Source organism: Primulina eburnea, chromosome 13 (assembly GCF_022965805.1).
Source record: "Primulina eburnea isolate SZY01 chromosome 13, ASM2296580v1, whole genome shotgun sequence".
Lineage (NCBI taxonomy): Eukaryota > Viridiplantae > Streptophyta > Magnoliopsida > Lamiales > Gesneriaceae > Primulina > Primulina eburnea.
The window spans coordinates 2,613,971-2,639,449 of record NC_133113.1 but is presented as its reverse complement, the minus strand read 5'-3'; the positions used below and the strand labels follow the sequence as shown (position 1 = coordinate 2,639,449).

General features: G+C 38.3%; 1 protein-coding gene across 1 annotated transcript; it reads left to right on the top strand.

Annotated features, from left to right (window-relative positions):
• Positions 1–927: 927 nt before the first annotated feature.
• On the top strand, positions 928–4,046 carry LOC140808859 (pyruvate kinase isozyme A, chloroplastic-like). Its single transcript, XM_073166167.1, has 7 exons — positions 928–1,786; positions 1,901–1,988; positions 2,069–2,259; positions 2,365–2,483; positions 2,669–2,912; positions 3,025–3,259; positions 3,522–4,046. Exons 1-7 carry the CDS (start codon positions 1,253–1,255, stop codon positions 3,848–3,850), a joined length of 1,740 nt encoding a protein of 579 aa, XP_073022268.1. The 5' UTR covers positions 928–1,252; the 3' UTR covers positions 3,851–4,046.
• The last annotated feature ends 21,433 nt before the right edge of the window (positions 4,047–25,479 follow it).

Sequence of the window (25,479 nt, the reverse complement as noted above, 5' to 3'; positions counted from 1 at the left end):
TACGTTGTAAAAACAATTCTTCTACTGTCATTTGTCGATGGGGACTTCGCGCTTCTTTGAAGGCCAAGACTGGTTATTGGAAAATAACAAAACATGGCGGGCCTCACACATGTATATCTACCTCTGTTGGTGTAGACCATAAGAATTTGAACAGTGATATGGTGGCACACACGCTACTGGGAGTTGTTCGTTGTGATCCTGCTTACGAGATTAAGTATATCATCGAAAATGTGAAAGATAAATATGGATATCAAATCTCGTACACAAAGGCATGGCGTAGTTTGAAACGTGCTATGGAAATTGCTTATGGTACATGGGAGAGCTCCGTTCAATTACTTCCCAAATATATGTGTGCTTTGTGCAAATATAATCCGGGAACAGCTGTGGAGTGGAAGCATCTCAGAGTCAACAATGAAATGAGTCAGACACTGAACTATGTTTTTTGGGCATTCAGGCAATGTGTTGATGGTTTTCGGCATTGTCGGAAAATAATTAGTGTCGATGGTACACACTTGTATACCAAATACAAGCACAAAATGTTGATCGCTGTTACTCTGGATGCGAACAATCAGGTTCTACATAGATAATTTTTTGAAAAAAAGTAAATAAATTCAATTTTTTTAAAATTAAATAAATTAATATTTTACAAATAATATTTTTTATAAAAAAATTGTCAACTAACTTACTATTTGAATGGTCTATTTTTTAAATTATTGAATTTGAGTTTTAACTATCTTTTTTTTTTTTTGTATTTAGTCTTCCTATTTTACTAATAAAATATATATTTAAATTCAATAAAAAAATTAATAACAAAAAAATAAAAAATAAATAAACAGAGGCAGCTCACCTAACCATCTTCTTGTAAAACCATAAATATTACGGAAAATAACAAATGGTGTGTCGGCGACCGTGACGCCACGGCCACGCCAGCAGCGAAAAGGTAGTTGACCGTTAAATTCGACAACTCGGTGCTGCCACCCTTTTCAGCTATACCCACTTTCAAATATTTTTAAGGGTCTCTCCCAAAACCCTAGTATTATTGGTTGGAATATACCGTATATACATACACAACTGGCAGTTCACCTAACCATCTTCTTGTAAAACCCGTCCTGATTTTATAGAAATTCTTGACGGGTTTTCCAAATACTCTTTGCCGGATCATCAGGGAGTTGGGTTCTTGTAGTTTAGTCCTTTAATTCTCTTGATTACAGGAAATCTTTTGTTTTTGTGGTTCATAGTTCAGGTATCATTCATGACTTCTGTAGGAGATTTGGGTTCTAAGATTACCCCGATTATGGTTAAAGATCCGATTTTTTACTTCAAAAAGGGGCTATTTGGTGTTCCAATTTTAAGACATGAGGTTTGGTCTACTGCTAGGAAGTTTAGGAGCGGTGAGTTGAGAATTGGAGTTCAGGCCGTGATGCAGGTTGGAGCGGAGAGTGCTGAGATCTCTAGGAAGAATTCGAAAGAGGCTCTGGGGATTGATGTTGTTTCAGAAGAAGAATTGAGAAATAAGGGGTTCTTGGGATTAAGGAAAACGAAGCTCGTGTGTACGATAGGGCCGGCTTGTTGCTCGTTGGACGATTTGGAGAAGTTGGCTATGGGGGGGATGGTTGTGGCTAGGCTTAATATGTGTCACAATACAAGGGAGTGGCACCAAGATGTGATTAGGAAGATCAAGATGTTGAATGAAGAAATGGGGTATTGTGTGTCCCTTATGATTGATACAGAAGGTAGCCAGATTCATGTGGTTGATCATTGTGCTCCCTCCTCTGTCAAAGCAGAGGTAATTTTTATATGTTCTTTTTCAAAATGATGCTGTTGATTTGGGTTATTTATTTCGAATAAGCAAGAAATTTGGTGAAATCTTGTGGTGTATCTGTTTATTTTTCATTGTTAGGATGGGTCTATTTGGTACTTTACGAATGAGAAATTTGAGGGCACGCGTCCTTTTACGGTTCAAGCTAGCTATGAAGGTTTCTCTGAAGGTTGGTTGATTAAATGAAAGTGAATTTCTTAGTTATTTCTTCCGCTTCAGAATTTTTTTATATGTATGCTGTTGATTTAGGTATTGATGTGGGAGATGAACTTGTCATTGACGGAGGAATGGCATCGTTCGAAGTGGTGGAAAAGGTTGGGAATGATCTGCGTTGCAAGTGCACTGATCCCGGTTTACTCTTGCCTCGAGCTAAACTGAGTTTCCGGAGAGATGGAAAGCTAGTAGGGAAGAATTATGAACTTCCAACTCTGTCAACCAAGGTTAGGCACCAATTTAAGATTTATTTGAGTTGATGGATATTACAGATATGTTCGGAAACATTATGTTTGGTAATATAATTATCAATCTTTAATTTTGACATGTAGGATTGGTCTGACATCCAGTTTGGAATTTCGGAAGGCATTGATTTCATTGCCATGTCGTTCGTGAACTCTGCAGATGCTGTAACGCACCTGAAGAATTACATTTCTTCTCAAGCTTCTAAGTAAGTGTAGTGAGTAGTTACCTGTCTAGTTTTCCTCAAAGCATGTCAAAGTACCGACATATGGCATAGTATCATTTCTATTGTTTCATTTTCTACAATATAATCTTGTATCCCGTATAGATTCAAGTTATACTGCATTCGTCTAGAGTATAAATCGTGTATGAAAGCTGATCTCCGATCCACAGATCAATAAAAGTTTTGGCAAAGATAGAAAGTTTAGAGTCCCTTCATAAACTGGAAGAAATTGTCAAGGCTTCTGACGGAATCATGATAGCAAGAGGAGACCTTGGAGTTGAAATCCCACTCGAACAGATCCCCGCGATTCAAGAAAAAATTACTTCCCTGTGCAGACAGCTCAATAAGCCGGTCATTGTTGCTTCTCAGCTTCTGGAATCAATGGTCGAATATCCTACCCCAACTAGAGCCGAGGTAGTCATGGGGCCTAAATTTCTTTCTTTTGGAACCACAATGCTACTGCTCTTCTTCACTTTGAAGGTACTCTTTGTCCTAAAAAAAACTGACCCGTGATTTATTTCTTTAGGTTGCTGATGTTTCTGAAGCTGTTAGCCAGTACGCAGACGCGCTGATGCTCTCTGGAGAGTCGGCAATCGGACCGTACGGGCTAAAGGCCCTTTCCGTCCTGCGTATGAGTAGTAGTAGAATGGAACTATGTAGCGGCGAAGAGAATAAGCAAAATGTCTTGTTTCAACACAATCTTGGCGCCTCTTTTCCTGATCAAATCGCTGAACAAATCTGCAATTGTGCCGCACAAATGGGTATGTCTGCTGTTATTTATATTTGAAGGCTTTCGGTTACAAAGTCTGCTGTTGCATTTTAAGTAACCGAGTATTTCTACGCTTCCAAACAAACATATAGTCCTATTTTAGCACTCAAAATACATAAAATTCTGGACTTCATTAAGTCGAAAACAGGTGGAGAATGTAAATTGTCGAAATCAGAAATCAAGAATTTGTTTAGATGCACTGTTTTATATACATCCACGCTTGTTCTTTGCTGACTAATTAGTTACATCTGCAGCCAACAATTTAGGCCTCGATGCAATATTCGTGTACACGAGACACGGGCAGATGGCATCTCTTATCTCGCGAAACCGTCCAAACTCTCCTATATTTGCATTTACCAACGACAGCAACACCAGGATGATGCTTAATTTGCAGTGGGGTGTAACTGCGATTCTCGTCGATCTTTCTGATGATATCGAAGCTAATATCCAAAGATCCATCGAACTTATGAAGACGAAAGTGCTTATCAAGGAGGACGATACAGTCCTAGTGGTCTCGGATATCATTCCAACTTCGGTTACACAAACTGTGTTTCAATCTATTCAAGTGAAAACTATCATGTAGAGACGAAAAATTTACGAAAACTTCATGTAGATGATGAAGTTTCATATGTTCATACATGCTTATTCTTGCGATTGAAACATTTCTTAACGCATCTATGGATCTTCTCTTCAACGATATACTTAGTATCAAGAATGCATGTATCAAATTGGATACTGTTGTTCTTTAGCTGTAGAATTTTATCAAGAATTGCAGCAGAAACTTGAATACACTATTCAAGAACATAACTTTATTTATTAAGAAAACCACCAACAGAAGTATCTGAAGAAATTAAAGAAGAAGATACTCACATATACATGAACCAATTTGGTTCAAATAATTTTTCATATCCATGAATTGGCTAAAGTTTTATTATTAAGGCATCCAAAAACGTGATATTTCAATTTTTTTTAATTAAAAAATATAACGCCACAAAAATTATTCAAATTAAATTAAGAACGTACGGAAAGAAATATTGAGAAGAACTCAGCCTTTTGCTGAATTTGACATTCCTCCAATATCTGCAGTCAATCAAAAATTGTTCAAATAATAATAATAATAATTGTTGAAAATAAATGATTTGAATATTGAAAAGGAATAGTTGAATATTTGAATGCTGAAAATAAGAGTTGTAAAATTAGAAATTTGTGTGTGATGATGTAGGTAATGATGTATTTTATTTTTTGGATTATGTGTAATGAAACTCTATAAATAGATCTCTCATTTGTGAAGAAAATCACAATTGAGTAGAGAGAAAAATATTATAAAGTGTGTAGTTTGGTAAATTTTGAGAGTTTGAGATTTTTACTTTTTACCATAAATTTTTATTTTTTAACAACACGTTATCAGCACGAAGCTCTAAAAGTCCTACATACTTTTCCAAGCTCCAAACAGAAGAAAAATGTAACAAAAGTAATTATATTTATTTTACTGTTATTTATTTAATATACAATATAATGTTGTTATTAGAAATAATAAAATAAATTTTTCATAAACTTGTTATAAATCCTGGGAGGATGTTAAGACGACATCCCACACTCCCGGTAAGAGATACGACAAGTATAAAATCCTATAAGGTTTTTAAACAAAATAAATTATGACACTCATTATAATATTATGATATGATATACATAATTATTTAAACATGTCTAATATTATATATACCATATTATTATCATAAAATTATACAAATACATACCTTTATTTTTTTGTACACCAACGATCATAAATGGTAAAAATAGGCTAGTTTTTGCCCTATAAATATGATCTCACAAACACATTCAATCACTCCAACTTTCTCTTCTTCTCTAAAAATTATCCATCATCAAATTTTTCGAAGAAAAAAGAAGATGACTTTCTCAATGATATTTTTAATTATTTTGGTTATCATACTCACGAGTCTTGTATTTATCGGAGAATATCCTCCTCGTGCGTTTTCTTTATTTTTACAAATACTTGTACTTGTTGTTTATCCGTTACTTTGTATTGCAATATTTATTAACTAATAAAATGCATCGTAATTTTTTTTAGCACCACCATGTCAAATTTAACAAAGCTCGAATTTGTTGCGCTCGACATCACAGGAAAGAATTATATGCCATGGACTCTAGATGTAGAAATGCATCTTGAGTCATTAGGTCTAAGCGATACCATTAAAGAAAATGACATATGCACGTCACAAGTAAAGGCAAGAGCCATGATATTTTTGCGTCGACATCTCGACGATGGATTGAAATGTGAATATCTGACTGAAAAAAATCTCATGGCTTTGTGGAAGGGATTAAAAGAATGATTCGAACATATAAGAGAAGTTATACTTCCGACTGCCCGGGATGAATGGAATACATTGAGATTCCAAGAATTTAAAAAAGTCAGTGATTACAATTCGGCGATGTATAGAATAATCTCGCAATTAAAATTTTGTGGACATGAGGTCACAGAATCTGAGATGCTTGAAAAAACATTTTCCACGTTTCATGCATCAAATATTACTCTACATCAACAATATAGAGTACGTGGATTCGTGAGATATTCTGAACTCATCACCTGTCTTCTTGTGGCGGAAAAAAATAATGAGCTATTAATGAGAAATCATCAGTCCCGACCCACTGGATCAACAGCATTTCCAGAAGTAAATGATGTAAGTAAAAATCAATTTAAACCTGGAAACCAAAATCAATTTCAAAGACAAGGTTTTGGTCGAGGTCGAGGTCGTGGATGTGGACGTGGAATTGGTCGTGGTCGTGGACGCGGCCGTGGTTTTGAAAATAATAGAGATAGTTATTTTTATAACTCATCTCAAAAGAGCGTCCCAAACCATCCACTGAAAAGGCATCATGAGAATACAAGTGTTAATGAGAATCACTCAAAAAGATATGAAAGTTCTTGTTACAGATGTGGTACTCCAGGACATTGGTCCAAAGTTTGTCGAGCCCCTGAGCACCTTTGTAAAATTTATAAAGAATCATTAAAGGGGAAAGAAAAGGAGACCAACTTCACTGAACGCAGTGACCGTTTGAGTGATTCAACTCATTTTGATGCTGGTGATTTTATGAATGATTTCTCTTGAAATGATCAATATGTTGGTGGGATAGAAATGAACAATATTGATGCTGCAGATTTTCTCAACGATTTCTCTGAAAATGAACAATATAATGGTAGAATATAAATGTACAATAATTTATTCATAGAATAATGTTTTATTGTATAATTATGATATGTGTTATATTTAAAAATATATTGCCAGTAATTTATTTTATTGCATATTTTTTGAAGTTCAAATATGGAAAGTGCTATGAGCAAAGCTGAAGTTTGCATACCCGATAGTGGTACAACGCAAACTATCCTCCGAGATAAAAGATATTTCTTGGAACTAAAACCAACAAAAACAACGGTGATTACAATATCAGGTCCTGTAGACTTGATTAAAGGATGTGGTAAAGCACAATTTTTGTTACCTAATGGTACAATTTTTTTTTATCAATGATGCTTTATATTCACCACAATCGAAAAGAAATTTGTTGAGTTTTAATGATATATATTCTCATGGGTATGATACTCAAACAATGAATGAAGGGAATGAGAAATATATGTATCTTATCACATATAAATCAGGAAAGAAATATGTGATTGAAAAACTACCAATGCTCCCTACTGGATTGCATTATACACATATAAGTCCCATTGAATCAAACATGGTAGTTGATAATTTTCGATATTAACCAATTGGCATGATCGATTGGGACATCCTGGTTCAACAATGATGCGAAGAATTATAGAAAATACATATGGTCATCCACTGAAAGACAAGAAGATCTGTCAGAATAATAAGTTTCAATGTAAAACATGTTCTCTTGGAAAACTTATTATAAGACCATCACCAGTCAAAACCCAAACTGAATCACCAATGTTTCTTGAACGTATTCAGGGTGATATTTGTGGACAAATCCATCCACCATGTGGACCATTCAGATACTTTATGGTATTGATTGATGCCTCCAGTAGATGGTCACATGTATGTTTATTGTCAACTCGAAATGTTGCATTTGCAAGATTACTTGCTCAAATAATAAAATTGAGGAATCAGTTTCCCGATTATACAATCAAGAAAATTAGACTTGATAATGCTGGTGAATTTACTTCCCAGACTTTCAATGATTATTGTATGTCTATGGGAATCATTGTTGAGCATCATGTTGCTCATGTACATACACAGAATGGATTGACTGAATCATTGATTAAACGTCTCCAAATGATTGCTAGACCAATGATTATGAAAACAAAGCTCCCTATTTCTATATGGGGACATGCAATTTTACATGATGCTTCATTAATTCGCATCAGACCAAGTGCATATCATAAATACTCCCCATTACAGCTTGCATTTGGTAAAGAACCAGACATTTCTCATCTGAGAATTTTTGGATGTATGGTGTATGTGCCTATTGCACCACCACAACGAAAGAAAATGGGACCTCAAAGAAAGGTTGGAATTTATATCGGTTATGATAGTCCATCAATCATTCGATATCTTGAACCTCAGACAGGCGACGTGTTCACAGCACGTTTTGCTGATTGTCATTTTAATGAGGAAATCTTCCCAATGTTAGGGGGAGAACAGAAACATGCCGAAAAGGAAATTACATGGTATGTATCATCATGGTTACATCTGGATCCAAGAACAAAACAATGTGAAAAAGATGTACAACAAATTGTACACTTGCAAAGAATAGCAAATCAAATACCAGATGCATTTGCAGACACAAAAGGGGTAATTAAATCATATATACATGCTGCAAATGCCCCTGCTCGAATTGAAATTCCAAAGAAACAAATGGAAGATACTCATGATGTCATTAAACGCCTGAAGCGTGGAAGGCCAGTCGGTTCCAAGGATAAAAATCCTCGAAAAAGAAAATTCATAGAGAAACACGATGATCGCAAAATAAAGAATGATGTTTCTGAAGAAACACATGATGATCACAAAATAGAGAATGATGTTCTTGAAGAAACACATGATGATGAAAATGTTCTGTCAGAACCACAAACTGACGAGAATCATGAAATCTCTATCAATTACATTAATACTGGAAAAATATGGAATCGAAAAGATATAGATGAAATTGATGATATATTTTCTTATAATGTGGTGATCGAACTGAACTTGCACAGTAAAATCCCCAATAAAAATATGATTTTGTATGCTCAAAATAAATCGCAAGTGCACGATGTCAAGTTATAATATAGTGTACGTGAGTACGAGTATCGTTCCACTGAAGACTGTGTTTCACAATTATTATTTTAGTTATTAAAACTTTAGCGACGAAATTTGATTGTTTGTTTTATGACTAATAAAATTCAAGAAAATTTAAATAAACAAGCTCAAAGATTAAATGATGAAATATGAATGCTAAATCAATGGATTAAATTTCAAATGATAAAAGAATTTGTTGGGAATTCTGGTTCACCTACCCCTTATTAATTAATTAATTCGTTCGATTGTGTTCTACGCTTCCGACAGGATTTCCTATTCAATTGAACACACTCTCTCGAGCTATGCCAAACTAATTCACTCAATGAAGTAATTAAATGTCTTTAATTATTTATCAAGAATGAACCGCATTTCGATTGATGAAATCCCCTAGTTTTCGACCCTAAGTACTATGACTATCGGCACGTATCCAATTTCATATGTCTATGCAAATTGTAGATCCGCAGATTATACTACTCGATCCTATCACTAGTTATTCTCTCGAACTCATTCGTGATATAAAATTGTCGTAAAAGTTAGCTACGCTCAACGACACAATGAAAATCGTAGAATAATCAAGAATAAATCACAAACCGAAATATAAATTAACCAACTGAAAGTTTGGGGTAGGATCCCCTTTAATCCCAACAAATATTAAAGTTAGCTACTAAAATTCATTGTAAAAATAAATGCAACAATGTTTAAAAATGAAAGAAACTAGATTAGAAATACTAGACGAGACGAAATCTGCGAAGAACGGTGCCCGGAAAACTTCAAATCTTCACTCCAAGCGCAAAGTTCTCTCCAAAGCTCCTTGACGGCTGTCGAATTATGTCTGAATGAATGCCCAAAATTCGTGCCATCCCCTTTCCATAGCAACCACCATCCAAATTAAGGTAAGAAATCGCGAATGAAACTTTCCAAAAATAAACGGCGCTCGGCTGGTGCGGCATTCGCGCTCGGGCGGTAGAAAATCACCGCCCGAGCGCCAAATCTCTGTCTCGGCACTTCGTCTTCTCGCGCCCGGGCGGTAGAAATGTACCGCTCGGGCGCCAAGTTTCTGTCCAACTTCTTCAGTTTATTCACTTTGCTATATTTTCCGTTTTCCGACCATTTTTCCTGCAGATTCATCACACACAAGTGAGACATGATAAAATGCAAATAATTACTATAAAATGAACAAAATGTAAATGAAATGCATGCATGCACAATGTAAACACAACTAAAACTAATGCAATAAACACGTAAAAACACCACTTATCAACCCCCTCATACTAACCTTTTGCTTGCCCTCAAGCAAAACAGGTTAAAGCACGAGACTCTAAATAAACACAACAAAAATAAATAAAAGACTCCAACAAGAACTAACCAACACCATTAAATGTCGATGGTGAGTTGACACGTTTATGCTCATGCCTCAGTTTACTTTCCCACTACCAATCATGTAATGCCCGAATTTTGAAAATGTGATGGTTTATGACTTTAAGTTATGGTATAAATGGTAATGAATGTTATAGAATGGAATAGAAAATGGATGGTAGAATCAAAGATTGAATTTGAGCTAAATAGGTAATGGAAGTGCAGAAACGGTATGAAAAATGTGACAGTAGTTGTGGTTTTTAGAATAATATTTTGTATATTGATCCAATTGATGTGAGGCCACTTCCATTAGAAAGATATGACATAAGACTATAACTTTCCAGTTTTGAGTTTTGGTCAAATCATTAAGGAAGACGAGCCAAAAGCGCCCCGAAGTGTGCCGTGCGTATCGTCGTTCCTACAATGACACATGTTGGGATATTTAGCATAACTTTTTACTCAGAGCTCCAAATGATCTGAAATTTTGAGAGGTTAAATAAAGGACAGAGGGCTACAACTTTGTAGTTTACGACTTTTCCAAATTCTGAAGGGAAGAGGCGTTTCGGAAGCGATCTTTGTAGTGGAGGTGCGCAGTGTGCTCGCCCTAGCGGACAAAAACATCCGCCCTAGCGAGCCTTGTTCGAAATTTTTTATTTCTGGCCGAGAGTTACGCGCCCTAGCGGACAAAAACATCCGCCCTAACGAGCCAGCAAGTTGAAAAAGCGTGTTTGGTGTTTGGGAAGGCATAAAATCGAATGGGATCCTCTTTTTACTCATTTTCCTTCTCCTTCTCTTCTCTCTATCGGTTTGGAAGCTAGGGTTCTCTTCTTCCTTTTCATTTTATTCATTTCTTCTTCAATATATGGGAGATTGTTCAACGAAATTATGAAATGAAGTTAGATTTGTGATCCTCTCTCCAAGATCTTCAAGATGGTGTAAGTATGTTATATTTTTATTCAAGTTTGGAAATGAGTTGAAGTTTAGAATTGATATTTGAGTTGATAATTGAGATATTGAGATGTTGGAGACGTTGTAATTGTGTTGGTTTGAATATAAAATGGAATTGAAGCCAATGGCAAAGCATAGGAGCAAATTTCTTTACCACGCATGCCATGTGTTTGATGAAATGATTCAATGAATATTTTTATGGCATATTAAGGTTAAGAAATTTACGGATCTTGATTCGAAGCAGTATTGAACTAATTATGAATTTTGAACAGAAATTACTTTGTTTTGATAGATGATCAAAGTCCTTGAGTTATAGTAGAATTCAAAGGTTCAAGACTTCTCACCTACGCATTTCGATCTTCTTTTGGTAATATTTGAAAGGTATGTTACGGTCGGTAACATACGAGGCAAAAGTATCATTTTATTTAAGTTGAAACTCTATGGCTAGCTGAACTATTGTGATTTGATGATGATTGTTGTATTGAGATGAGTTGATTATGATATCGAGATGATGATATTGATTTGCATCATGACATTGCATATTGAGCCACTTGTTGATTCAGATTTGATATGGCAGAGGTCGCCTCGATTTATTGATTTGTTGGACGTATGGGGCTATAGTTGAGTTGGCATAGTGTATGCGGAGGTCGCTGCTATGGCCTGAACACTCTCTATAGGCGCACCATAGTCTTGGGATTGTAGAACACAGCAATCCACCTCGAGCGGATGAGTCGGTGGATGTTGCTGGGTGATTCTATTCCCTTGGGTACCCTATGACCAGACGATTCACTTGATCTTGAGATTTATTGATAGCCCACAGCTTCTGATCATGCATTGCATTATATTGCATCTTTATGAATTTATATTAACTATTTGAAATTTTAATTCTCATATGTTATTGATTGTATCATACTGGGTTTATACTCACCGGCATGTCGGCTACCTCTTGTTTTCATGTGCTTGACGGTAGGTGAGGCGAGGCTTGGGATGCCAGAATCCAGTTCCAGGCGAGGAGATACGAGTTAGAGTGGGATTCTCGGGTCTTAGGAGCTATGTGATGATGTTTGGATTTCTTTTGTTCACTAGTTATTTTGACATGTTGAAAATTATATTTCAAACATTTGAGACATTTAAATTATTCTGACGATGTTTATGTAAGTTTGTGAACAAGAAATTATATATTTTATTAAATCGTTTGGTTTGATACATTTAAAATTATTAGTATTAGATATCGGACCCGAGGCCCCACATTAGGTGGTATCAGAGCGTGGATATTTGGGAATAGGGTAGGTTGAGTCAGTTTGAATTGCTTGATCATGAGATATATTTGCTAGCATTTTCATTGTGCTATGATGTGAAATACATTATTTAAATTGAGATATTATATTGTTGAGCTTTATTCGAGATTTTTGAGATTATTGAGTCTCGAGAGCCAGAGATGATGGATACGAGATTGAGATGATTATGATATTGTGATTTTATATTTGTTTGATCTATTGTATATCAGACATGGCTACTCGTGGTAGAGGTCGTGGCAGACCTAGACAGGACGTACCGGTGGCACAAAATCAGGGCAGTGCTACTCATACTGTTAGCCAGATTTCAGTCTTTGCACCCGCCGATGTTGAAGGGTACAGAGAATGCATTAGAGTGTGAGAACTGGTTGGAGAATATGGATCACTTATTTTAATCTCTTGAGTATCCAGATGATCGTAGAATCAAATTAGTTGTTCATCAGTTATTGGATGTGGATAAGAGTTGGTGGATAATGACCAAGAAAGTTTTAGAGGGTCGAGGTACGATTGTTACCTGGGATATGTTTAAATCTGAATTTTATCAGCGTTTCTTCCCTACCTCTTACAGGAAAGATAGGGGAGCCGAGTTTGCAAATTTAAAGCAGGGAAATCTGAATATTGAGGACTATGTTGCTAAGTTCTCGAATTTACTGAGATTTGCTCCTCATGTAGCATCTGATGAAGAAGCTAAGGCTGATCACTTTATAAATGGTCTTAATCCTGATATCTTTACCCTGGTTAATACTGGAAGGCCTAACACTTTTGCTGAGGCTCTTGATAGAGCCAAGGGAGCTGAAACCGGAATCATTAGGCAGAGAGGTTCTCAGTATTCGCAACGACCCCAACAACCACAGTTTCGACAGCAGTTCAGACAAGGTAATACTGGCAGTAATAGTGGCAACATAAGAGAGCAGTTTCGGGCTAGAGGCAAGCAATTTAAGAGGCATGGTAGTAATTTTTCGAGTTCTAGTGGATCGAGACAGTCTGGTTCAGTTCAGAGCACTGGTTATTCAGGTCCAACTTGTGGTCAGTGTGGTGGTAGACATTATACCGATCAGTGTAGAGGAGTCTCGGGAGCTTGCCATTTGTGTAACCAGGTGGGACACTATGCTCGAGTGTGTCCTAACCGTGGCAGTGATATGTCTCAGAGTGTGGGATCATCGAGACAGACACCTCACCAGAATCGTCAGACCCCTTCAGTTCATTCCTATCAGCAGTCAAACCGGTCGGATCAGAACAAACAGAGTGGTAACCACAGAGTAGGACAACCACCTAGACAGCAGGCTCGAGTTTTTGCACTCACTGAGGATGAGGCACATAATGCTCCAGATAATGTTATTGCAGGTAATTGTTTTCTCTCAGGTTATCCTGCTTATGTTTTGATGGATACTGGTGCATCACATACTTTCATAGCTGAGCACTTTGTCACATTTCATTCGTTGAATTCTATGCCATTATCATCTACATTATCTATTTCTACCCCACTGGGCAAAGTGATGAGGTCAGCTGAGATGATAAGTGGTTGTGAATTTTTTTATGAGGATAATGTCATTGAGCTTGATTGTATTGTGTTGGAGATGTCTGATTTTGACTGCATAGTTGGTATTGACATGTTGACAAGATACAGGGCTACTGTAGATTGTTTTCAGAAGATTGTTAAGTTTAAGCCTGATATGACAGATCATTGGACATTCTATGGTAAGGGTTCTCGAGCTAAGATTCCTTTGATATCTGTTTTGTCCATGACTCGTTTGTTGCAGAAAGGAGCAAAATGTTTCTTGGTTTATGCAATTGATATTTCAAGGTCAGTACCTAAATTGGCAGATATTCAAATTGTTAGTGAATTTTCAGATGTATTTCCCGATGAAATTCCAGGATTTCCTCCAATCCGAGAGGTTGAGTTCAACATTGAGTTGATGCCAGGTACACAACCTATTTCTAGAGCTCCTTATAGGATGGCACCAATTGAATTAAAAGAACTAAAGGAACAACTTGAGGATCTATTGGCCAAAGGATATATAAGACCAAGTGTTTCACCTTGGGGTGCTCCGGTTTTATTTGTGAAGAAGAAAGACGGGTCTATGAGGCTTTGTGTCGATTATAGACAGTTGAATAAAGCCACAGTAAAGAATAAGTATCCTTTGCCAAGGATTGATGATCTCTTTGACCAGTTGCAGGGTTCTTCAGTATATTCTAAGATTGATTTAAGATCCGGATATCATCAGTTAAGAGTTAGAGAGGCAGATGTGCCTAAGACTGCTTTTCGTACCAGGTATGGGCATTTTGAATTTTTAGTTATGCCTTTTGGGTTGACCAATGCACCTGCGGTATTTATGGATTTGATGAACCGGGTGTTTCAAAGGTATATAGATCAATTTGTGGTGATATTCATTGATGATATTCTTATTTATTCAAAATCTGAATCTGAGCATGCCGAACACTTGAGAGTTGTTTTGCAAATTTTGAGAACTGAAAAGTTGTATGCTAAATTATCCAAATGCGAGTTTTGGTTGGATAGAGTGGTTTTCCTTGGACATGTGATTTCAAGTGCAGGTATATCAGTTGATCCGAGTAAAGTTGAGGCAGTCATCAATTGGTCTAGACCGACATCAGTTCCTGAGGTGCGTAGTTTTATGGGTTTGGCAGGATATTATCGTCGATTTATTGAAGGATTCTCACAGATTGCGAGGCCAATTACCCAGCTGACACAAAAGAAGCACCATTTATTTGGTCGCAAGCATGTGAGGCTAGTTTTGTTGAACTTAAGAAGAGATTGACTAGTGCTCCAGTTCTGACTATTCCATCAGGTGTAGGAGGATTTACAGTGCACACTGATGCTTCACTTCAAGGATTGGGTTGTGTATTAATGCAACATGGTCGTGTGGTTGCCTATGCTTCACGACAGTTGAAGCCACATGAGTCTAGATACCCAGTGCATGACTTGGAATTAGCAGCAGTGGTTTTTGCCTTAAAGATTTGGCGTCACTACTTGTATGGGGAGAAATTTGAGATATTCACTGATCATAAGAGTTTGAAATATCTCTTTTCACAAGCGGAGCTGAACATGAGACAGAGACGTTGGCTAGATTTGTTGAAAGACTATGATTGCGAAATAAAATATTATCCAGGAAAGTCTAATGCAGCAGCCGATGCTTTGAGCAGAAAAGTATGTAATATGTCTTTGATCACTAGCGGTGTATCTGATTTAGTAGAAGAATATTGTCTTTCTGGTTTAGATTTTGTGGTAGATACTCAACCTGTAAAAGTAATTATGATTCAAGCAGAGCCAGAGTTATTTGTAAAAATTAAAGAGGCCCAAAGTTTAGATCAAAGTATTCAGAAATCAGTTGAACTCTTCAGATCAGGACATCGATCAGAATTCCAGGTCAATAATGAGGGTATTTTGTTTGTGAATGATCGTATTGTAGTTCCTAATATTTCAGAGTTGAGGATGCAGATTTTGCGTGATGCTCATTGCAGTAAGTTCAGTGTACACCCTGGAAGTAAAAAGATGTACAATGACTTGAAGAAACAATTTTGGTGGAAAAGAATGAAATCTGACATAGCAGAATTTGTATCTCGTTGTTTGAATTGTCAACAAGTGAAAGCAGAAAGAAAGCGACCAGGAGGTCTTTTGCATAGCCTTAAGGTTCCAGAATGGAAGTGGGACCATATTACCATGGACTTTGTCACGAAATTGCCGAGGTCGTCGAGAGGTTGTGATTCAATTTGGGTTATCGTTGACAGATTAACTAAGTCTTCGTGTTTCATTCCTTATCAGATGACATATATGCATGATCAGATGGCCAGATTGTACATCAGAGAGGTTTTGAGATTGCATGGTGTGCCTAAATCAATTGTATCAGATCGTGATCCCAGATTTTCTTCTCATTTTTGGCAGAGTTTACAAGAGGCCCTTGGTACTCGTTTGCATTTGAGTACAGCATATCATCCTCAGACAGACGGACAATCAGAACGTACTATTCAGACATTAGAGGATATGTTGAGAGCTGTAGTGATGGATTTTTGTATTGGTTGGCAGGATTCTTTACCCCTTGTCGAGTTTTCTTATAACAACAGTTATCAAGTGAGCATTGGAATGTCACCATTTGAAGCATTATATGGCAGGAAGTGTCGATCTCTTCTGTATTGGGACGATTTATCTGAAGCACCAATTGTAGGACCTGATATGATAAGAGATATGACAGAGAAAGTAAAATTGATTCAGAGTCGTATGCGAGCTGCTCAGGATAGGCAGGCTAAGTATAAGAACATCAGGAGACGACCATTGATTTTTGAGAAAGGTGACAGAGTTTTTCTGAAAATATCTCCTTTCCGTGGTACAGTTAGATTTGGAAAGAAGGGTAAATTATCACCAAGATTCATAGGTCCGTATGAAATTTTGGAACGTGTTGATGATTTGGCTTATAGATTAGCTCTTCCTCCTGCATTATCAGGTGTTCATGATGTTTTTCATGTGTCCATGTTGAGAAAATATCATCCAGATCCTTCTCATGTACTTCCACCCGATGAGGTTGAGTTAGATCAGAATTTGAGCTACATTGAGAGACTGATTCAAATTCTAGACAGAAAAGATAAGCAACTCAGAAATAAATTGATACCGTTGATTAAAGTACAGTGGAACAGACATGGTGTCGAAGAGGCAACTTGGGAATTAGAAGATAAAATGAGACAAAAATATCCAGAGTTATTCAAATGAAGTACGCTTCTATTCTCGGTTTTATTTTCAGTATTGATTATTACATGATAAACTTGAAAGAGATGATTGATTTCGAGGACGAAATCTATTTTTAGAGGGGAGGAATTGTAATGCCCGAATTTTGAAAATGTGATGGTTTATGACTTTAAGTTATGGTATAAATGGTAATGAATGTTATAGAATGGAATAGAAAATGGATGGTAGAATCAAAGATTGAATTTGAGCTAAATAGGTAATGGAAGTGCAGAAACGGTATGAAAAATGTGACAGTAGTTGTGGTTTTTAGAATAATGTTTTGTATATTGATCCAATTGATGTGAGGCCACTTCCATTAGAAAGATATGACATAAGACTATAACTTTCCAGTTTTGAGTTTTGGTCAAATCATTAAGGAAGACGAGCCAAAAGCGCCCCGAAGTGTGCCGTGCGTATCGTCGTTCCTACAATGACACATGTTGGGAGATTTAGCATAACTTTTTACTCAGAGCTCCAAATGATCTGAAATTTTGAGAGGTTAAATAAAGGACAGAGGGCTACAACTTTGTAGTTTACGACTTTTCCAAATTCTGAAGGGAAGAGGCGTTTCGGAAGCGATCTTTGTAGTGGAGGTGCGCAGTGTGCTCGCCCTAGCGGACAAAAACATCCGCCCTAGCGAGCCTTGTTCGAAATTTTTTATTTCTGGCCGAGAGTTACGCGCCCTAGCGGACAAAAACATCCGCCCTAACGAGCCAGCAAGTTGAAAAAGCGTGTTTGGTGTTTGGGAAGGCATAAAATCGAATGGGACCCTCTTTTTACTCATTTTCCTTCTCCTTCTCTTCTCTCTATCGGTTTGGAAGCTAGGGTTCTCTTCTTCCTTTTCATTTTATTCATTTCTTCTTCAATATATGGGAGATTGTTCAACGAAATTATGAAATGAAGTTAGATTTGTGATCCTCTCTCCAAGATCTTCAAGATGGTGTAAGTATGTTATATTTTTATTCAAGTTTGGAAATGAGTTGAAGTTTAGAATTGATATTTGAGTTGATAATTGAGATATTGAGATGTTGGAGACGTTGTAATTGTGTTGGTTTGAATATAAAATGGAATTGAAGCCAATGGCAAAGCATAGGAGCAAATTTCTTTACCACACATGCCATGTGTTTGATGAAATGATTCAATGAATATTTTTATGGCATATTAAGGTTAAGAAATTTACGGATCTTGATTCGAAGCAGTATTGAACTAATTATGAATTTTGAACAGAAATTACTTTGTTTTGATAGATGATCAAAGTCCTTGAGTTATAGTAGAATTCAAAGGTTCAAGACTTCTCACCTACGCATTTCGATCTTCTTTTGGTAATATTTGAAAGGTATGTTACGGTCGGTAACATACGAGGTAAAAGTATCATTTTATTTAAGTTGAAACTCTATGGCTAGCTGAACTATTGTGATTTGATGATGATTGTTGTATTGAGATGAGTTGATTATGATATCGAGATGATGATATTGATTTGCATCATGACATTGCATATTGAGCCACTTGTTGATTCAGATTTGATATGGCGGAGGTCGCCTCGATTTATTGATTTGTTGGACGTATGGGGCTATAGTTGAGTTGGCATAGTGTATGCGGAGGTCGCTGCTATGGCCTGAACACTCTCTATAGGCGCACCATAGTCTTGGGATTGTAGAACACAGCAATCCACCTCGAGCGGATGAGTCGGTGGATGTTGCTGGGTGATTCTATTCCCTTGGGTACCCTATGACCAGACGATTCACTTGATCTTGAGATTTATTGATAGCCCACAGCTTCTGATCATGCATTGCATTATATTGCATCTTTATGAATTTATATTAACTATTTGAAATTTTAATTCTCATATGTTATTGATTGTATCATACTGGGTTTATACTCACCGGCATGGCGGCTACCTCTTGTTTTCATGTGCTTGACGGTAGGTGAGGCGAGGCTTGGGATGCCAGAATCCAGTTCCAGGCGAGTAGATACGAGTTAGAGTGGGATTCTCGGGTCTTAGGAGCTATGTGATGATGTTTGGATTTCTTTTGTTCACTAGTTATTTTGACATGTTGAAAATTATATTTCAAACATTTGAGACATTTAAATTATTCTGACGATGTTTATGTAAGTTTGTGAACAAGAAATTATATATTTTATTAAATCGTTTGGTTTGATACATTTAAAATTATTAGTATTAGATATCGGACCCGAGGCCCCACAAATCATAGTCAAGTCAAATCGCAAACGAATACTCATTCTCATCTACACATAAATCTTGACACTAATTTGAACGTGTGTGTGTGTCATGATGGGTCTAGTCATTGGTACTTCAAATAGATCAATCATCAAATCATGCGAGTCACTCAATTAACACTTCAATACAAGTATCACTAGCATGCACCCCCGTGTCCATTCATCACTAACCATCATTTGAACTTTATTAAATTTTTAAGTGCAGACAAGGGTGTCAAAAAGAAGGAAAATAAGCTCAAGTGGCTAAAAGTTGGCAGTACACCGATCATTTTCATTGTGCAATTGTCAAGATTTTTCGTCTGACTTTCCTCGTCTCCTTACATCTCCAACTTTTAGCCTAGGAATAGAATTTCATTCCCTTTATTTCGGCTTCCCCCTCACCTTACATCTCCTTTTTTTTTCTCAAAGATCTTTTTGAAAGAAACTTTGTTATTTCAACATGTTGATGCACAATTTTCACAAATGTACTCCCTAGGCTAAGAATATATAACTTTTGGATAATAGCTGGTCAAGAGTATAATATGTAAATTCAGTGCATCGGGAAGGAGGTATATGTAAAGTTCAAGGCACATCAATTGCTCTCATTCACGATCCCAATCAGTGACTTATTTCCACGGGTTTACATGCTAAATCAACTTGTAAATGATGTCTTTCAAGTTAACTACACAAAACTTTCAAATTTCACCATTATTCCTACAAAATTCTAGCCCCCACACATATGTGCTTAAAAAGTTCAAAATTTATACCATAATTCATGCTTTAACAATCACGAGTATCCTTCACGAAGTGACCCAATCAATATTTTTTTAAACTATCAATTCACCATCATCATTGGCTCATAAACATGTCTTCTCACCATAAACGACACCAAACAAAAGAAATGCAACGAAACTAAGCCAATTAACTAGACAAACAAAACAAACTACCCACCCCCTCATACTTGAGTTGTGCAATGCCCTCATAGCACAAAACGAAACACACAATAAGAACAAAAAGAACTCATGAATGCAAATGCAAGATGGAATATGCAAAAATAAAAAGAAAGGGGAAACAGTAAACTCCCCTGATCAAGGCTCATCCTCGTCATGTTCCGGCGGTTGCACTCCGGCGGCACCCCCGTGCTGGTAATAATCATACTGGAACTGGAATGGGGGAGGAGGTAGCGGAGATGGCGGCACGGTCCCTGGTTCAGTGCCTCCTTGCACAAGTAGCGAGCGCATCATGGAGTCAATGTGCGATAGATGGTCGGTGACATATGAGTTGAATTGACCCTGATACGTTTGGAAGGCGAGATTCTCAGCCATCATATCAGTTTGAGTTCTCCGGCGGGGTGGTGGTGGACGGGGACGTGCAGCGGCGGTGCTAGAACCACCTACATCTTCCTCGGGAGAGGGGAAGTCGATTTGGCGCTTGGCATTCTGCCTTTTCCAGTCGTCGATATAGATCGGCTTCATGGGTTGAATCCATTCCTCGTCGTCCCGGAATAGAACTCCCGCACGGGCACACAACTCGGATATAATCGTCGGGAAGAACAGATCGACGTGACTGTTGCGAGCACACAACATGATTTGAGAGTTGATCAGTGTGCCCACATTCACGTCGTAGCCGTGACTTAACGCAAAAAGGAGAACCGCTCGTTCCTTTTGGACCTCGCTCTTATGCGAGACCGGCATCATCCGTCGGGCCACAAATAAGTACCACATGGCAACGTCAGCGGTTAAGAATTTCTCGTCGAAGCAGCTCGGCGGTCCGCCCAATGGTTTCCACATAGCACCCGCACCCGGATGGCATAGCGCTGTGATGATCAAGTCATAGTTCGGGTCAGTGGCTAAAGCCTCAAAATGAGAATTGTCGACCTCCGCCGTTTCCAAAAGTGCATTGATAGTTGCCGAGTCATACGGGACGTGAACACCCCGAACAAACACCGTCCCATTTCTCCCCTCCATAGCATTTGCGTAAAATTCACGCACCACCGAAACTACCGCCGCCTTAGGATGATTGGAAAAAGTTTCCCATCCACGCCGTTCCAATTCTATCCGAGTTTCTACGTGCCTATCTTCATGTTGTTTTCGGAATCCCCTCTCCACTATTGGATTTCTATTTATCTTAACATGCTCATAACTAGCCCGAGCTTCCTCACTAACAAAGCGATGCCTATCAAAAGTCGAAGAAGCGGAAGTACCTCTTTGTTTCTTCTTTGGAGCCATAGGAGTGGAGGAGAGAGATTGTGGGGGAATCGGTGAAGATGACGCGTGAAATCCGAAGGAGGAGCGTGCCCACGAAGCTTGATTCTTGATGGTTGGAGTGATTCCCTGCAAGAAGATGAGAGGAGAGGGAAGAGGGATAGGGATTGTGAGAAAATTTGGGGGGAGATTTCGTGCAGAATGAAGAAAGAAAAGGGGATCTCGCGTTTAAAAGGCATCGCGCTCGAGTGGTAAAAAGTTACCGCTCGAGCGCCAACCACTCTGGACTTAAAAGTCAGAGGTATTCGGGCGCGCTCGAGCGGTAGGAAATCACCGCCCGAGCGCCAACTTTCTGTAAGCCGAGTTGGGTTTTGCGCTCGAGCGGTACAAAAATACCGCCCGAGCGCCAACTTTCTGTCCAGAATCGCATTTTTTTTTTAAAAACAAAAATGAAAAACAAGAAACGAGATGAACAATAAATACGAATAAAGATGACAATAATTAAAATTGAATTAAATGCAAGATAAGAGAAAAAGAATAGTTCTCAATTTATAATCGAGAGCTTGACTGTCGGTCCGTCTCAGTTCGGATTATCTTGGAACCGTGTGATTCCAAGTTGTGGCTCAACTGTGCCACCCATGTAGTGCTTGAGGCGCTGGGCATTGACCGTGAATGTCCCGTCCTTCCCATCTTTCAATTCGACAGCTCCCGATGGATAAACTTTCGAGATCACGAATGGACCGGACCATCGCAACTTCAATTTACCGGGAAACAAGCGCAACCGGGAGTTGTAGAGCAGAACACTTTCACCCACTTTAAATTCTCTCTCGATGAATCTCTTGTCATGAGCCTTTTTGGTTTTCTCCTTGTAAGACAGTGCAAGATCATAGGCCAAATTTCGAAATTCCTCCAACTGGTCCAATTGAAGCAACCGCTGTTCACCTGCATCAGTAAAATTAAAGTTTAGCGCTTTTGTGGCCCAGTATGCTCGATGCTCTAACTCAACAGGTAGATGACATGCTTTACCAAACAAAAGCCTATACGGTGTAGAGCCTATAGGTGTTTTAAAAGCAGTCCTATACGCCCAAAGAGCATCATCTAATCTTACCGACCAATCTTTCCTACTGACACATACCACTTTCTCCAGAATTCTCTTTATCTCTCGGTTCGACACTTCCACTTGACCGCTCGTCTGGGGGTGATAAGGGGTAGAGATTTTATGTGTGACACCATATTTGCTCAAAAGTTTTTCAAAGAGTTTGTTGCAAAAATGAGTGCCACCATCACTAATGATTGCTCGTGGTGTTCCAAAGCGGTTAAAAATGTTTTTCTTCAAAAATTTTAGAACCACTTGAGCATCATTAGTGGCGTATGCTTCCGCCTCTACCCACTTAGACACATAATCCACCGCCACCAAAATGTATTTTTTCGTGAAAGAACTGGGAAACGGTCCCATGAAATCTATCCCCCATACATCAAAAACCTCACACTTAATGATATTATTTAAAGGCATTTCGTGACGGTTAGAGATGTTACCTGACCGTTGGCATTTATCACAATGTAGCACATAAGAACGAGCATCTTTAAAGAGGGTTGGCCAATAAAAGCCACATTCGAGTACCTTAGATGCCGTCCTCGTTGGTCCAAAGTGACCACCTACCTCACGATCATGGCAATGGTTGAGAATCTTATAAAACTCTTCCTCCGCAACACACCGTCTTATCATGGAATCTGCACAAATCTTAAACAAGAACGGTTCCTCCCAAAAATAGTATTTCACGTCAGAAAAGAATTTCTTTCGTTGGTGAAAAGATAGGTTTGGTGGAGGTGTGCCTGTGACAAGATAGTTAGCGAAATTTGCATACCATGGACAATTTCTCACCTCAAATAGTTGCTCATCCGGGAACCAATCATTGATAGCATGCTCAACAGAATCATTACAAATACATTCTAATCTAGACAAATGATCTGCTACCACATTCTCAACACCCTTCTTGTCCTTGATCTCTAAATCAAACTCTTGCAACAATAATATCCACCGAAGTAAGCGTGGCTTTGCATCTTTTTTAGCAAGTAAATATTTGAGGGCCGAATGATCAGTGAAAACAATTATTTTGGACAAAACAAGGTATGAATGAAATTTGTCAAGTGCAAACACTACGGCTAGTAGTTCCTTCTCAGTTGTTGCATAATTTAATTGAGCCTCATCTAAGGTCTTACTTGCATAGTAGATTGTATGAAATACCTTGTTTTGTCGCTGGCCAAGCACGGCCCCCACTGCAGTGTCGCTGGCGTCGCACATTATCTCGAAAGGTAGATCCCAATCCGGTGCCACCAAGACAGGAGCCGTCACCAAGCGCTCCTTAAGATTCTCATATGCCTGTAAACAGTCAGAAGTGAAATCAAATGGCACATCTTTCAAATGGCATCCGTCTAAAAGCAAAAGTGCCATAAGGACAAGTGAAAGTGGTTTTCTCTTGGTCTTCGGGCGCAATCATGATTTGGTTATACCCAGAATACCCATCTAGAAAACAATAGAACTCATGACCCGCTAACCTCTCAAGCATTTGATCAATAAAGGGAAGGGGAAAGTGGTCTTTACGGGTGGCATCATTCAATTTCCTATCATCAATGCACACACGCCATCCCGTAACAGTCCTAGTGGGTATTAATTCATTATTTTCATTTGTGATCACCGTAATCCCACCTTTCTTTGGCACACACTGAACAGGACTTACCCATGCACTATCAGATATAGGATAGATAATACCTGCGTCGAGAAGCTTAATTGTTTCAGCCTTTACTACCTCTTGCATCTTTGGATTTAATCGTCTTTGAGGTTGCACAAGAGGTGAGTACTTCTCTTCCATCAAGATCTTGTGCATGCAGACTGATGGATTGATCCCTTTGATATCCGCTACCTTCCACCCAAATGCACTCTTGTGTGCTTTCAATACTTCCAACAGTTTGTCCTCCATCACATCTGTCAAAGCAGCAGAAATAATGACAGGTAAAGTTTTATTCTCACCTAATTACACATACTTGAGGTGTGGAGGCAACGGCTTCAGCTCAAGTGTTGGGGGATCCTCGATGCTTGACTTTTGAGGGGTCAAATCTCTTCGTTCTCCTAGATCCTCTAGTCGCATCCTCATTGGTCTTCTCCATGGTTGGTTGGCATTAAAGTGTGCCACAATTTCGGCTCTTTCCTCATCCAATTCCTCTTATCCCAATTCAGTATCGATAGTGGCCTCCAAAGGTCCCTAAGAGCATCCTGCACATAGTTAGACGCAAGAGAGTCAAAAGCATCAATTCTAAAACAACTATCAAAATGCAGTGTGTGCTTAAGTGCATTAAACACATCAAAAGTAATCTCTTCGTCGCCCACTCTCAATCGCAACTTCCCTTCTTGCACATCAATCAGTGCATTGCCAGTCGCAAGGAACGGTCTACCCAAAATCAGAGGCATCTCCTCATCCTCATCCATATCAAGCACCACGAAGTCCGCAGGAAAGATAAACTTGTCCACTTTCACTAGCACATCCTCGATCACTCCGCGGGGGTACTTGACAGACCTGTCAGCCAGTTGTAAAGACATCCTCGTCGGCTTAGGCTCTCCTAATCCGAGTTTCCTGAAAACAGATAAGGGCATCAGATTAATACTTGCACCAAGATCACACAACGCTTTACGAAAAACAACATCACCAAGCATGCAAGGGATAGAAAAACTCCCTGGGTCTTTTAGTTTCGGTGGGATTTTGTTTTGCACCAAAGCAGAGCAACTTTCGGTCAAATTTACCGTCATGTGATCCTCCAATTTTCTCTTGTTGGCTAAGATGTCCTTTAAAAATTTAGCATAACTAGGCATTTGCATCAAAGCATCGGCAAAAGGAATATTAATATGCAATTTTTTAAACACTTCTAAAAACTTACCGAATTGTGCATCTAGTTTTGCCTTTTTTAATGCTGCAGGAAAAGGTGGAGGGATAACAATCTTAGGTTGTGCAGTGAGTGCTGGTGTAGAGTTAGATGACTTACCTTGAGACGTCGCAGCATGTTCATCTGGCACTTGGCTTTTCTCTTTTTCTCTAGGCTCCAAAACTTTTCCGCTCTTCAACTCAATGGCCTTCACTTGCTCTTTTGGATTA